This window comes from Furipterus horrens, unplaced genomic scaffold (assembly GCF_987537825.1).
Source record: "Furipterus horrens unplaced genomic scaffold, mFurHor1.1.pri manual_scaffold_13, whole genome shotgun sequence".
NCBI classification, from domain to species: Eukaryota; Metazoa; Chordata; class Mammalia; order Chiroptera; family Furipteridae; genus Furipterus; species Furipterus horrens.
The window spans coordinates 54,754,977-54,767,862 of NW_028327183.1; the positions used below are offsets into that span (position 1 = coordinate 54,754,977).

Sequence of the window (12,886 nt, forward strand, 5' to 3'; positions counted from 1 at the left end):
GACCCAGGGCATGTCCTTCCAGGTCACAGCCTCCTCCACGGGACCCCCTCCCCTTCAGCCGTCCATGAACACCTGCCTGTGTGTCCTCCCCATGGACAGTGGTCACCTGGTCCTGCAGGTGCTTCAGGAAGACGTGGTCCCTGTCCGTGCAGGCAGGTCCAGTGTCACCGTGACCATGAGCACCAAGGGCACATGCAGGGAAGGAGGAAAAGGACATGCGCCCCTCCCCCTGGCCCCAGAGTGTGGCTTCTTTGTATAACAGCCCCAATCCAACTTCTCCTTTTTTGTAGCAACGGCGTCCACCCCGCCTCCCTGGGAACCAGCCTCAGAGTAATTCCTGCCCCTCAGGGTCCCTGTTCCTCATAAGAGCTGTTCCCTCATCCTGTGGCCCCGTCTTCATTTATGGCACAATGAGTGGGTTACTTCTCTCATTTGGGGGAGAAAGCTGATCCCTATTGAAATATTCCTCCATGGTCCACAGCCTGTGTGACCTGAGCGCTCACGTTCAATCAGTCCCTGAGCTACAGTTTCCTCATCGGCATCATGTTGTCATGAACCGCAGTGCTCAGAGGGCATTTGGGGTCAGCGTTCCTGTGTGGGTGGGCGGGGTCTATCGTTGTTCATTTCAGATCCCATGAAGATGTTGGAATGAGACATGAGAAGTCAGGTGATGGACCCCACAGTCTAAGGTGGGCTGCAGCTGTGCCCACTCAAGAGGCAATGCCATTTCAGAGAAGAAAAGAAAAAACAAAAAACGAAAGTTTCCAAAATGGAGAAGGAACCACACAGAGAAAAGAGGCCAAAACTGGGGGCCTCTCTGTATCCAGGTTCCCCAGAGTAGAGGCTCCTGCCTCTGTGTGGGCATGACAGGTATGCCAGGGTCCCTGCAGCAGAGAGAAAGTCTTTTGCTAGGTGGAAATTGGAAGCTCTCTGGTCCTCTGGGCCATCTGGAATGTCTCTGCCCACTGATTCAGTCCCCAGTCAGCACTGAGCCATGTCCCCTCTGTGTGTGTGTGTGTGTGTGTGTGTTGTGTGTTCGTGTGAAACAGACTCAACCCAGTCCAGTCTGACATGGGTGTCTGTCCAGGTGTGAGTGTGAGGCTCACCTTGGAGACATGCCTGCCAGGCACATCCCAGTCAGATGCTCAGTTTGAGCAGCAAATATGATGGGGAGAAGTAGCTGCAACTCTCCACCCGCTCTCAGTTCTGAGGCCAGGACAGCCCTGGGAGGGACTGTGTGTGGAGAACCAGGTGTGTGTGAGCTGAGGTGAGTGTCAGCAGGAATGGACCCAGACTCACAGTGGTGTGAGCACTGCCTACAGAGTCAGTAATGGGGCTCGTCATACCTGAGGAAACAGAAAACGAGGGACAGGGGATAGTCCTTTTATTGTATATTTAGATTTCTGAAAAAATAAAGGAGACACTTGTGTTCTTCAAACAACAACAGGGGTTGTATTAAAGAAGAATATGGAATTTTAGAATCGAATAAGGCAAACATCTTAGAGGTAGAAAATAAAATTTGAAATAACACTCAAAATATTATTTCCATCAAGGAGAAGATACAGCTGAAGATACAATTATGAAACTGGAAGGCAGTAATGGGGAAATGTTTAGGATGCAATACGGGGGGAGTGGAATTAGACAATAAGATACAGGGAGACTAGAAAGAGAGAATCCTATGGATATGGGGAATTTCAGAAAAAAGTGGTGAGGATGGCATCTGCTACAGCCCAAGAGGCTAACAGCTGGGTGTTTTGCAGAGAAGCAGAGAGAACACGCAGTGCCAGGGAGCACAAATCCAGGCTTTAAAAAAGTTGTTATTTCAGAGATTTGGTTTATCAGTCCACTCTCTGGCTTTCTCTTCAAACCTCAATGTGCTCATTCAAACTGATGGCATTTCTGAAGGAACTATTATCTGATGAGGACACAGGGGCTCGATGTGTCCAGAGGGCATTTTTAGCAATGATTTCAGATTTTTCTGTCCTAATCAGGATGCTATGTTTTAAAACAAGACCTTACTTGTATCCATGTATTCAGTTCTCTGAAACAGACTGCTCTGAGCTGAAGAGAAGTCTACATTGAGGGATGTGCCTAATAGAAATAAGGGAGAATGTAGACTCACACATGGGAAAGGGAACCAGAGTGTGAATGTGCGGCTCCAAAACAGACACAGATGTAGCCTCACGCCATTGGAGTGAGAAGAGAAGGGAGTCATTCAAAGAAAATCAGTAATGGTGGGGAGGACCTGTCCTCAGTTTAATAGCACGAGCATCTCTACAGGCAACGCTTGAGACGTATTTGATCATGTCAGCAACTTATACTGCTCTTGACATTCTGAACAGTCAGGTCCCTCACCTTGTACTTCAGATATTTTTGAGAACTTCCTGCTCAACAAGATTTATTTTCAAGAATCTACCTCATTGAATGGTGGACTTTTTGCCTTCTGTGTTCACATCCTCACTGCATTGTGGGCCCTCCTCTCGCTGTCTCGAGCCTGAAATAGCAGCACCCCGAGTGCCACCAGGACCAAGCCAGCAATGCCCATGCGGATGAGATTCTCCACTGTGTAGTCTTGGGGGTGGGAGGCAAAAAAATGGGGGTAAAGAGGTCATAGAGGTCAGGGCAGACTCAAATCACCCCAGTCCCCCTGGATGTCCACAAGGGCACCTTCATTTCATTGACAGGATTTGGCGCCCTGAGCCCAGAGCCATAACTGAGATTTTCTCCTACTCTCCAGTCTTGGAACCTGAATTGTTTTGTGATCATCCCGAAGTATCAGCTTCTCCAAAGGAAAATAAAACAGGATGTGAGTGGGGAGACGGGGGAGATGCTCAAGCCCTCTCTTTTCTGATCCTGAATGGACCTATCACCAACAATGCCCGACTTTGTTCTGAAGGTGAGCATCTCAGGTGTCTTTCCTTGCATTTTATTAAAAAGCAAAGGTAAAAACGGGGGACTACAACTTATTCTGAAAGTCAGGAAATGAAGATGTGAAGAGTTGGGTCTACCTTTTCATTGCTGCACCTCAGCTAGCCTCTTTTATCTGTGACTTGGGAATATAATTTCCATGTGACAATTCTTTCTTCTCTCTATCATTCTTTTGAAAATAAATGATGGACTATGTACAACACAGGAATTTTTGATCATTCATTAACATAACCCATAAGTGTTCATTAGGCTCATAGTCTAATAGGAATATTGATAAGAAACTAGGAAACTGATAAAATAAAATATTTAGATAGACACCTGCATGAATTTACAAGCCTCTGTATATACAAGAGAGGCTCTGATACTGTGACAAATAAAATTTTAAGAAATATACTGAAATTTGGGGACGAGAGGAGGCACTGGTATGAGTTCTTATAGGAGGTATTTTGGAAAATGACCTGATTCAGCTGACAACCTGGTCCTCATGGAGACTGAGCAGAAATCCTGCCATCTCTCCATGTCCACGTAATGACAATGGGCCCTGGTGGACACAGGACATTCTCAGAGTGAACTCATGTTCTTTCTCCCACAAGGATTCACTGGCACCAAAGCTCTCAACTGACTTAGTTTTTTCAAATCCAGGCAGGATAGGCTTCTGCTGTGAAAGGTGAGAGGACCACGTCCCAGATACGGTAGGATTTCGTCACTGGGAACGTCTCAAGAGGGCTAAGCCAACTTCACTTCAGCCTAGACTCTCAGTAGATCCTCAATCACCCTGACCCAGAAACGAGAGGCCCCTTTACTCTGTCTTCCTCTGTGGGTCTGAGTGCACAGGTGTGGGGATGAGGCAGTACCCAGGAATCAGCACCACGGACAGAGGCAGGGCTGGCACCTGCTCTTTGCTCCCCACCTGAGCTGCGCATCTTCCCCTCCATGCAGCTCCTCCCACGGTGACCACACAGGACCCAGTGACCTCAGTGCTACTTGAGACATGTGGACCCATCCTAAATCTCCATCGTTATTCCCAGCATATAAGAAAAAAACCCTTCTGAAAATATGTGATGTGTTGAAGCATAAACTCGGAAACTAGCACAAGACAGGTGGAGCCTGTGTGTCTGCTTGGCTAAGAGGACTCTGCTGCCCAACAGACATGAAGTTTGTCCATGTGCGTGAAGATCTGTAGACCCAAAATATTGCATGAATCACGAACCAGAGGAGGAAGTGGGACTGTGTCTGCCTCTTCATGTCCCACTTACTTTCCCCAAATGCTGGTCCTCCACCCTCTTCAGTCTGTTCCATGGAAACACCAAGAACCTCCTAAATCCTCAGATGTGGTGAGGCCTAGAGAGGGTGGGGACACCCCATCTTCTCCATTGCTTTATGGGGTGAGATTCCCCTTATTGGTGACTTCACTCTTTCTCCTTTCTCCCCATCCCAGCCCAGAGCTCTCCTGGGACAGTCTGCTCCCCCAGTGGACAGGGTAGGAGTCCCTCACCTGAGACCGTGAGCTCCAGGGCATCACTGGGCTGTGACAGCAGGTAGGGGGAGGTGCTTAGTGAGCTGTCGCACCTGTAGGTCCCCTTGTGGCCTGAGGTCACAGGACCGATGACGAAGTTGGCCTGAGAAGGGACAGCCATGTCCTGCAGATGAAGCTTCTGGGGAGGATCCAGGGACCCCTCCCTGTGCAGGTGGAAGGTGTCAGACCTGACCTCGGATCCACACCGCAGGGTCACGTTTGCTCCCAAGGGCACCGAGGGCCCCGGCTGGGCCAAGAGGGAGGGTTTTGTGTACAGTCCTGGGGGAGAGAAAGGGTGTGATGTGCATTGAATCACTCCCCCTCCATGCCCCGGTCCCTGAGCAGAGGGACCATGTTGTTCCCCAGGGACACTGTCTGGGACCCCTCTCAGCTCCTCTCTGTCCCTCTGGGAGGGTCTCCTTCATCCCCATGACCCACACTCCTCCTTCCTCACTCCTCCCCCTAAATCTCAGCCCCTCCCAGCCTGGGCACCAGGTCCCTCACCTGCACCCCACATGACCATGGTGACCCTGGGGTGAGCCCTCAGCAGACAGGACAGGGCTGGGCAGGGTCCTCACCTGCGATCAGGATGTCCAGGGGGGCGCTGGGGGCCGACCACGCGTAGGAGAGGCTGTGGCCGCAGTAGCACCTGTACCGGCCCCCGTGGGTGCGGTTCACCCGGCCCAGGGGGAAGTCGGGGCTGGGCTGCCCACTGAGACGCTGGGGGGCTGGGGGCCCCGCGTCCTTGGTCAGAACGAACCTGTCACAGCCGGGCTGTGAGCGACACTGGAGGGTCAGGCTGTCTCCTCGCAGCAGCAGTGCGCCCGGCTGGGCCGAGAGGGAGGGTGCCTTGTACACGCCTGGGGAGGGGGGTCGTCAGCACCCAGGGGGCACGCACCCACCACCCACGGGGGCCGCAGGGACAGTTCTCCTGGTCCCTCCCTGAGCCTCCCCCTGTGGTCTGTCCCCAACACACCAGTGTCTCTGACCCCACGACCCCCAGGGCTCTACTAGGCACAAGGTTCAGATCAGTTACTTGGGTACAGGAAAGAACAGAAGACAAGTGTGGGCCGCCTCACCTGTGACCTCGATGTGCAGAGGGTCACTGAGGTGTGACCGCAGGTTGGGGTAGGAGCTGGAAGAGCTGTAGCATCTGTAGGTCCCCCCGTGGGAGGAGCTCACGGGGCCCACAGGGAAGGTGGCCTGGGTCCACCACCTCCCAGCAGAGGACCTCCGTTCGGGTTCCATGCTTTGGGGCGGGTCAGCCCCTCCCTCCGTCAGCAGATACATAGTCCCCGTTGTGTTCAGTGACCTGCACAGGAGGGACACGTTCCCTCCCGCGGCCACCACTGGGCTTGGCTGGGCTGAGAGGGAGGGGACCTCGTCCACTCCTGAGGGAGAAGGAGGACAGGAGGTAAAGGGACTATCAAACCACCTTCCCCAGTTGTTGGCTGTGAGGAGTGAGGCCCCTAAAACCACACTGTTCCCTTCAGCCTCTGAGGAGGAGCCCGCAGTGGGGAGGGGACCCGGGTTCCCCCTCACCTGTCACCACCAGGAGCAGCGGGTCACTCCGCTCGGACACTGTGTTCCCAGTGCTGTACGCACACTGGTATAGCCCTGCGAGGTGTGCGCCCACGGACTGAATGAGGAACCCGGTCTTGTTGCTGGGGGTCTGTGGGGTCCTCGTGTCCATGGGCTCAGAGCTTCTGTTTTGATACAGAGCGTAGCCCTCCGCCTGCAGAGACCCCTGACACCAGATGGTCACAGGGCTCCCCTTGCTGACCACGGGGCCTGGGTCAGCCCAGATGGAGGGCCTGGGGAGGACTCCTGGAAGGGAAGCAGACCTGGGTTGTAAGGGGTGTCCTTGTCCCCTCAGTTTCCCCAGCTGTCACTCCAAGGCCCCTCCCAGATTGTCCCCATCAGCCCAGTCCCACTATGTGCCCCCAGGTGCCCAGAGGTGATTTTGGGCTGAAGCAGGAGGTCTGGGGGGGACTCACCAGCCTGGACCTGGTCCCATGGGCCCTGAAACAGCCCTGGAAGAGAGTCGGGTGAGATTGTCTCCCTTCCGCACACACAGGAGCTCCAGAGCTGCTCTGGCCCCTGAGCACTGGGGTCAGACCTGGGGCTGAGCACACCTCTCCTCCCCCCAGGACTTCCGTCCCCACTGAGCATCCTCAGCCCTGGGTCCCTTTGGGGAAGAGGACCTGGGAGGTGTGGGGCCTTATCCTTCCCTTTTATCCCAAACTCACCGAGGCAGAGAAGGGCAGTGAGGGTTGGAGTCATGGCGCTGTCTCCCAGGGTTCCCAGTGGTCAAGATGGCATATTAGGCCCACAGAGCCCAGCAGGACAGACAGACACACTGGAATGATGAGGTCCTGGCTTGTGGGACAAACCACAGTTTCCTTCTCTGCCGCAATCTGGCCGAGGAGACAGCAGGTTCTGGGAGCTGTCAGACCAGATCTGAGTCTCAGCAGACCCCACATGCCTGCCTCCACCTCATGGGAACCCAAATCCAGAGGGTGACACCTGTCCCGGGACAGGAGGGCAGAGGATGCAGGGCTGGACTGAGGAGCAGCCCGATTTCTGTTGCAGCTTCAACTCTTCCTTTTCTAGAACCCTCGTGACCTTGGGAATTTCACTTCCCTTTCCTGAGACTCTAAATGCAAATTTGCTTCCAGCCTTTCTCCTTCAGAGCAACCAACTGATGTTTACTGAGCAGTTGCCCTGTCCAGGCATGAATTTCACTGGCGGAGGTGACCGCTTCCTCCCCTGGACACACGCAGTGCTGATTTGTGACTCAGACAACACTGTGTACGCAGTGGGTGATGTGGGTGATGTTGGTAAATTTTTAAGAAGGAGAAAAACAAGACAGAAAGAATCAGGGGTCTCTGGCACCTTAGTCATGGAGTGTGGGGACCTGCTGGTGAGGGAGGGACCGGGACACCCTGGGGGACAGCACAGGGCTCTGAGGAAGGGAGTGATTCTTCTACAGACATGTAGTCACCAAGGTGTGCTGTGCCCTGTCACATGGGCCTCTGCTCCCAGCAGGTGCTCCTGGACTTGTCTTTAAGGTATTGGAAGCCTATTCATTACTGGGGTGTGTGAGCAGATGGCTGCTTCGAGAACATTCTGCTCCGTGGGGAGCAGATCGCAGGGGTGGGGAGCGAGTGATAAACTGATGAAGCTCCCACCCCTTCTCACCCCCATGGAATGAGCTGCTCAGTCCGCTCAGCAGTTTATGAGAATTTCTCATGAAAGCCTAACACAAACCCCACAACAGAAGTACATTTGAAGCTGCGTGAGAGGCTGCCAGGAGACATCTTTGTCATTATCTGGTCTAGGACGTGTGCAGAGGCCTCTGCTCTGAGCCGGTTGGCTCATGGGCGCCATGACAAGGACCGTGCGGTCATGACTCAGGCATGTGGGTCTGGGGAGGGGAGGTGGTCACTGGGCTGGGTCTGGTTTGCAGGAGGAAGGGGCTCTGCTTGGGGTGCAGAGTTGGGCTCAGCCCGCTTGTCAGCCACAGGCACCGTCAGGCGGAGGGACTGGGTGTGGCTGCAGTGAGGGGACCCCTGTAGGAAGGCTCCATGCAGGGGAGGGGCCGGGACAGGTGCGCTCAGGTCCCCCAGAGGAAAACACCTCCGCTGGGCAGGAGGGTCTGCAGGAGGCCAGCGAGGAGGGTGACGGGGTCACACCCACAGGAGGTCCTGGGTCTTCAGCTGAGGGGACAGTGGTGGCGAACAGGTCCCAGAGAAAAGGGCTGGGGTCAGAGCTGTGGGCGTGTCCCTTGGGTGGGGGAGGGGAGGAAGGGCGGAGGGACTGTCTACTCTCTGCCAGGGTTGTCTGCAGGGTCCCATGGGGCTGTCTTAGGACTGAGGACCCCAGGGAGGAGCAGGAGGCTAGGGAGCTGTGGTGACACTGTGGCCTGACCCACAGGGGGAGCCACTCTGCCCTGGGTTGGGTGTGTGTTTGTGTCCCCCTCACACTCCTCTCTGACTCCCTCGTGTCTGTGAGCAGGAGACCTTCTCCGTCTCTCCCATCCTGTGCGTTTAGGGCCGTGTGCCCCTCGCTGCCCCTCTCTGTGCGTGAGGGACTCCCCACCTGACACTGATTCCACCCCCACGCGCTGGGCAGAGACACCAGGTGCGGACAGTTCACAGGCTGTGATTTACAACGTGGAGAAGTTACTGACCGTCTGTGTTGACCAGTAACTTCTGCTCTATCTTCCTCATCGCAGAGACGTTGGAAGCTCAGCTCTCATGGTTGTCATGAGGAGCAGCAGCGCCCGAGACATGAGGACCCTCCATCTGGTGTCACTTCTGGGGCCTGATTGAGTCGCGGGCAGCAGGGACGTGTGCAGGAAGCGCTGCTTGGGAGCCACAGGCCTACCCCCACCTCCAGCCTGTAAGGGACTCAGAGCTGTGGGGCATCCTTGGTTGAACGGCAGGTGAGCGCAGACAGGGCACAGGAATGTGCTGCTCACCCTGGATCCTGCACCCCCACATCCCAGAGTGAGGGCGGGCTCCCAGCAGGGGGCTGAGCCCTGAGCACTGGGCCCTGAGGGCATCTCAGACCTGGGGGTAAATGGCACGGGGACTGTGTGCAACTTCTAAGATAAAAGAGACCCACAGGGAACCCTGTGGTTGACTTGCATTTGTTTTTTATGACGTAAAATTCATGTAACATAGAATTGAGGCTTTTAAAGCATAGAATTCCCTGGAGTTTAGTAAATTCACGACGCTGCACCATCACGTCTCTGTAGTTTCAGAGGTTTTCATGCTCCAAATACCACCAAGTCGCCCGGCTCCCGTCTCTCCTGCATGTCAGCCCCTGAGAAACCACCTGATTTCTGTCTCAATGGGCTCCCTTCTCCTCGACATTTTATATAAAATGACAGAAAATGGGATCTTTTGTGTTTCACTTTTTATTTAGTGCAGAGGTTTGATGTTCATCCACAATACAGCAGGTGCCCATACTTTGTTCTTTTTGGTTTAAAAAACTTTCTGGGGAATGAAGACACCACAGTTATTCATATGAGTGGGATCTGGCATGAATGGGTGTAGATGTGAATCCAAACCAGCCATGTGGGCGACCCTCATGCCACTGGGGTGAAATCAGAAGGACAGTCAACAGGAGTCCATAATGACCGGGAGGGACAGCCCACAGTGGGATGGAGGAGGCATCTCTACAGGAAGACAGCTCGCCTTTCCTGCCCCCAAAACTCGCCACCGCGTCTGCTCCCCTGGACGACCTCAGCAGCACTTTCCCCAGCTGCGGCCCAGACTGTCCTTCACCACGTCCCAGGTGATCAGATGAGCTCCACGCTCCCCCACTCTGAACGGTGCCCGTCCCTTTCATGTTCACGTTCTGGCTGCAGCGTGGGCCCTCCTCTCGCTGTCTCGAGCCTGAAGCAGCAGCACCCCAAGGGCTAGCAGGACCAGACCAGCCACGCCCATGCGGATGAGGTTCTCCACCGTGTAGTCCTGGGGGTGGGAGGCTAGGGATTGTGGGTAAAGAGGTCACAGAAATAAGAAAGATAAAAGTCACCCCTGAATCATGGGTGTCCATTCAGGGCACCTGGCTCCCTCTGATAGGACATGACCCTCTGCCCCAAGCCCCTCAACTCAGAGTTTCTCCTACTCACCACTCTGGGGGTCTGTCTTGTTCTGTGATGGGCTGATGGTGCCGGCTGCTCCTGAGAATCATGAATGAGGGGGTGAGTGAGGATTTGGGGGAGACACAGGCCTTCCTCCTGGGGTCTGTGCTCTCCATGCCCCACCCTCAGATCACAACTTTTTCACGGTCCTTCCATGAGCCCCGTCTTATCTCTGCCAGGTGCCCTGTCCCCTCCTCGGGTGACCTCAGCCTGCCTGTGACCTCTGGATTCAGAACTTGGTCTGAGTCACTTCAATTAGAGCTGTACCCCAAGAGTTCAGCATTAGGGATGAAAATGGTCTCAATAAAGAAAAAAATAATGAAGAGCTGTGCGTTCTGCATTCCTTCGGAGGCATGGAACTCATGAGCTTATTCTCCTACAGCTCAGAGACCCCACTGACTCAAAAGGGGGGACCCCGGTCCATGGGGGAGGAGTGGGTTTAAGGCCTCCTGAGTGTCCTGTCAGTGGGAACCCCTGGGTCCCCTCACTTTTTACAGTTTCAGACTCTCCAGGGACAGGGCTCTGAGCTGACTGAGCACAGAAAGGACAGGGTCACGGGACTCACCTGAGACCAGGAGCTCCAGGGCGTCACTGGGCTGTGACAGCAGGTAGGGGGAGGTGCTGACTAAGCTGTAGCACCTGTAGGTGCCCCCGTGGGCTGAGGTCACAGGACCCACGGAGAACTCCGCCTGGTACTGCTGAGCTCGGTGCTTTGGTCTGAGACGCAGGGGGGCGTCGGCTGCCCCCTCCTTGGACAGAAGGAACGTGTCCGTTGGGCTCCATGACTGACACAGCAGGGTCACGTTCTCTCCCGAGGCCACCGTGGGGCCCGGCTGTGCCGAGAGGGAGGGTCTGTCAGAGAACTGTCCTAGAGAGAGGGGCACGGTGAGGGGCTGCTGCCCACCTTGTCCTGACCTGAGTCACCAGGCCCCTTTCTGAGGACCCTCCTCTCTGTCCTGTTTCCTCTGAGTCTCCCTTGTCCCCTCCCACCTATGTCTGTCTCCCTCCCTGGGGACCCCACACCCCTTGTGCTGGTCATCACCACCCGAGACCCCAGCAGGGCCTGAGCAGACTTGGGTCCCTGACGGAACCCGCTGGCTCCTCACCTGCCACCAGGACGTCCAGGGGCTCACTGGGGGCCGACCACACGGGGGAGAGGCCGCGTCTGCCGTAGCACCGGTACCGGCCGCCCTGGGAGCCCCGCACAGTGCCCAGGGGGAAGTCGGCCTGAGAGAGCCCAGCCCGGGGCTGCAGGGCAGGGCGCTGGGGGAGGTCCTGTCCCCTCTCCTGGGACAGAGCGAATCTGTCATAGCCGAGGTCGGAGCGACACCGGAGGGTCAGGCTCTGTCCATGGGCCACGATGGGGCCCTGCCGGGTCAGGAGGGACGGCCTTCCTGAGTCCCCTGCAGAGACCAGACATGACAGACAGGGACTGCTCCTTCCATGACCCTCGTCCTGGCCTGGCCCCAGGCCCCATGTCCCTCTCTGTGTGTCTTCAGCCCCAGAGCCCCTGTGCTCCCCTCACCCCACCCTCTCACATGGGGCTCCCCTCACAGCAAAGATTCCAATAACCTGTCTGGTGCCTCAAGCATGGAGGGGGAGAAAGTGGGGCATCCTCACCTGAGACCAGGAGCTCCAGGGTGTCACTGGGCTGTGACCACACCTGCGGGGTGTTCCTGTAACAGCCGTAGCATCTGAATGTCCACCTGCGGCCGGGGGTCACGGGGCCCACAGGGAACAGGAACTGCTCCTGCCCACTGGGGTGTGGACGTGAGTCCCGGGTCCAGGAGAGCTTGTCCTCTCCTTCCTTAGTCAGAATGAACCTGTCAAATCTCTGCCATGAGCCACACTGGAGGGTCACATTACCTCCTGAGGTCACGACAGGGCTGGGCAGGGCTGAGAGGCTGGGTTTGTTGCTGTAGGATCCTAGGAGAGAAGGAGGCAGCATGTTAAATGGGGCTCACACCTCCCTCATGTCCCCCAGGGCTGGGCCGTGAGGGGGTAACACCCTGAAGCACCCCTTTCATGAGGGGAGAGCCTGAGGCTGAAACCCCTGAGTGTCCTCTCACCTGTCACCACCAGCTCCAGGGGGTCACTGCGCTCTGACTGGCCGGTGGGGCTGTGGTAGTGACAGCCATAGCTCCCTGCAGTGTCCCGTGTCATGTATGTGATGGAGAACTTGGCCTTGTTTCTAGGCTCCACTGAGCTCTGTGTGTCCCAGCTCAGTGGGGTTCCACCTTTATACAGACCCAAGTTTTCGGCCTCCATGTTTCCCTGACACCAGATGGTCACAGCGCTCCCCCAGGGGATCACAGGGCCTGGCTCAGCCCAGAGGGTGGGTTTGGGGCTGGTTCCTGGAAGGAATCAGGGGCTGGGTCACAAGAGATTCCCCAACCTCAATGCCTAGCTATCAGCCTCAGAACCCCCTAGGTGTCCCCCATCCATCAGACAGATCTGTATTCTTCATCCCCAGCTGCCTGTGGGATGACCCCTTGTCCCAGTGAGGAGAGGGCCCTGGGACACCTGGAAAGACTCACCTGCCTGCACTGGGGTCCGCAGGCCCACGCTCAGCCCTGGAAGAGAGGCGCTGTGAGAGACCTGCCCTGAATCCTGGGCAGGACCCTCCTCCCTGTGAGCCCCCGAGTCCTGGGTCCTGGCAGAGCAAGGCTCCCCCTCCCCCTCCTCATGTCTCACCCAGGCAGAGCAGGGCCGTGAGGGTGGGGGCCATGCTGTCTCTCCTCAGTGAGCCCCTCTGTGCAGAAGGAAGAGGCCTCGGTGTCCTCAGG

The 12,886-nt window shown here is 55.9% G+C and overlaps 2 protein-coding genes across 9 annotated transcripts; both read right to left on the reverse strand.

Annotated features, from left to right (window-relative positions):
- Positions 1-1,567: 1,567 nt before the first annotated feature.
- On the reverse strand, positions 1,568-6,727 carry LOC149995400 (leukocyte immunoglobulin-like receptor subfamily A member 6). Its single transcript, XM_090259203.1, has 7 exons — positions 6,694-6,727; positions 6,442-6,537; positions 5,987-6,271; positions 5,524-5,835; positions 5,023-5,304; positions 4,424-4,723; positions 1,568-2,571 (listed from the first exon to the last, which is right to left on the reverse strand). Exons 1-7 carry the CDS (start codon positions 6,725-6,727, stop codon positions 2,450-2,452), a joined length of 1,431 nt encoding a protein of 476 aa, XP_090115329.1. The 3' UTR covers positions 1,568-2,449.
- A 3,020-nt stretch (positions 6,728-9,747) lies between these two features.
- Positions 9,748-12,884, reverse strand: LOC149995401 (leukocyte immunoglobulin-like receptor subfamily A member 6). 8 transcript variants are annotated; one of them, XM_090259586.1, is made up of 9 exons: positions 12,795-12,884; positions 12,638-12,673; positions 12,170-12,454; positions 11,721-12,026; positions 11,207-11,503; positions 10,666-10,968; positions 10,515-10,558; position 10,224; positions 9,748-9,941 (listed from the first exon to the last, which is right to left on the reverse strand). In XM_090259586.1, the coding sequence occupies exons 1-9, from the start codon at positions 12,826-12,828 to the stop codon at positions 9,805-9,807; spliced, it is 1,443 nt and encodes a 480-aa protein (XP_090115712.1). In that variant the 5' UTR covers positions 12,829-12,884; the 3' UTR covers positions 9,748-9,804. The 8 variants fall into 8 exon arrangements, with proteins under 8 accessions (XP_090115712.1, XP_090115710.1, XP_090115709.1 ...); XM_090259584.1 differs by lacking the exons at position 10,224; positions 10,515-10,558 and adding an exon at positions 10,092-10,139 and having other exon boundaries at positions 9,748-9,953; XM_090259583.1 differs by lacking the exons at position 10,224; positions 10,515-10,558 and adding an exon at positions 10,089-10,139.
- Positions 12,885-12,886: the final 2 nt, after the last annotated feature.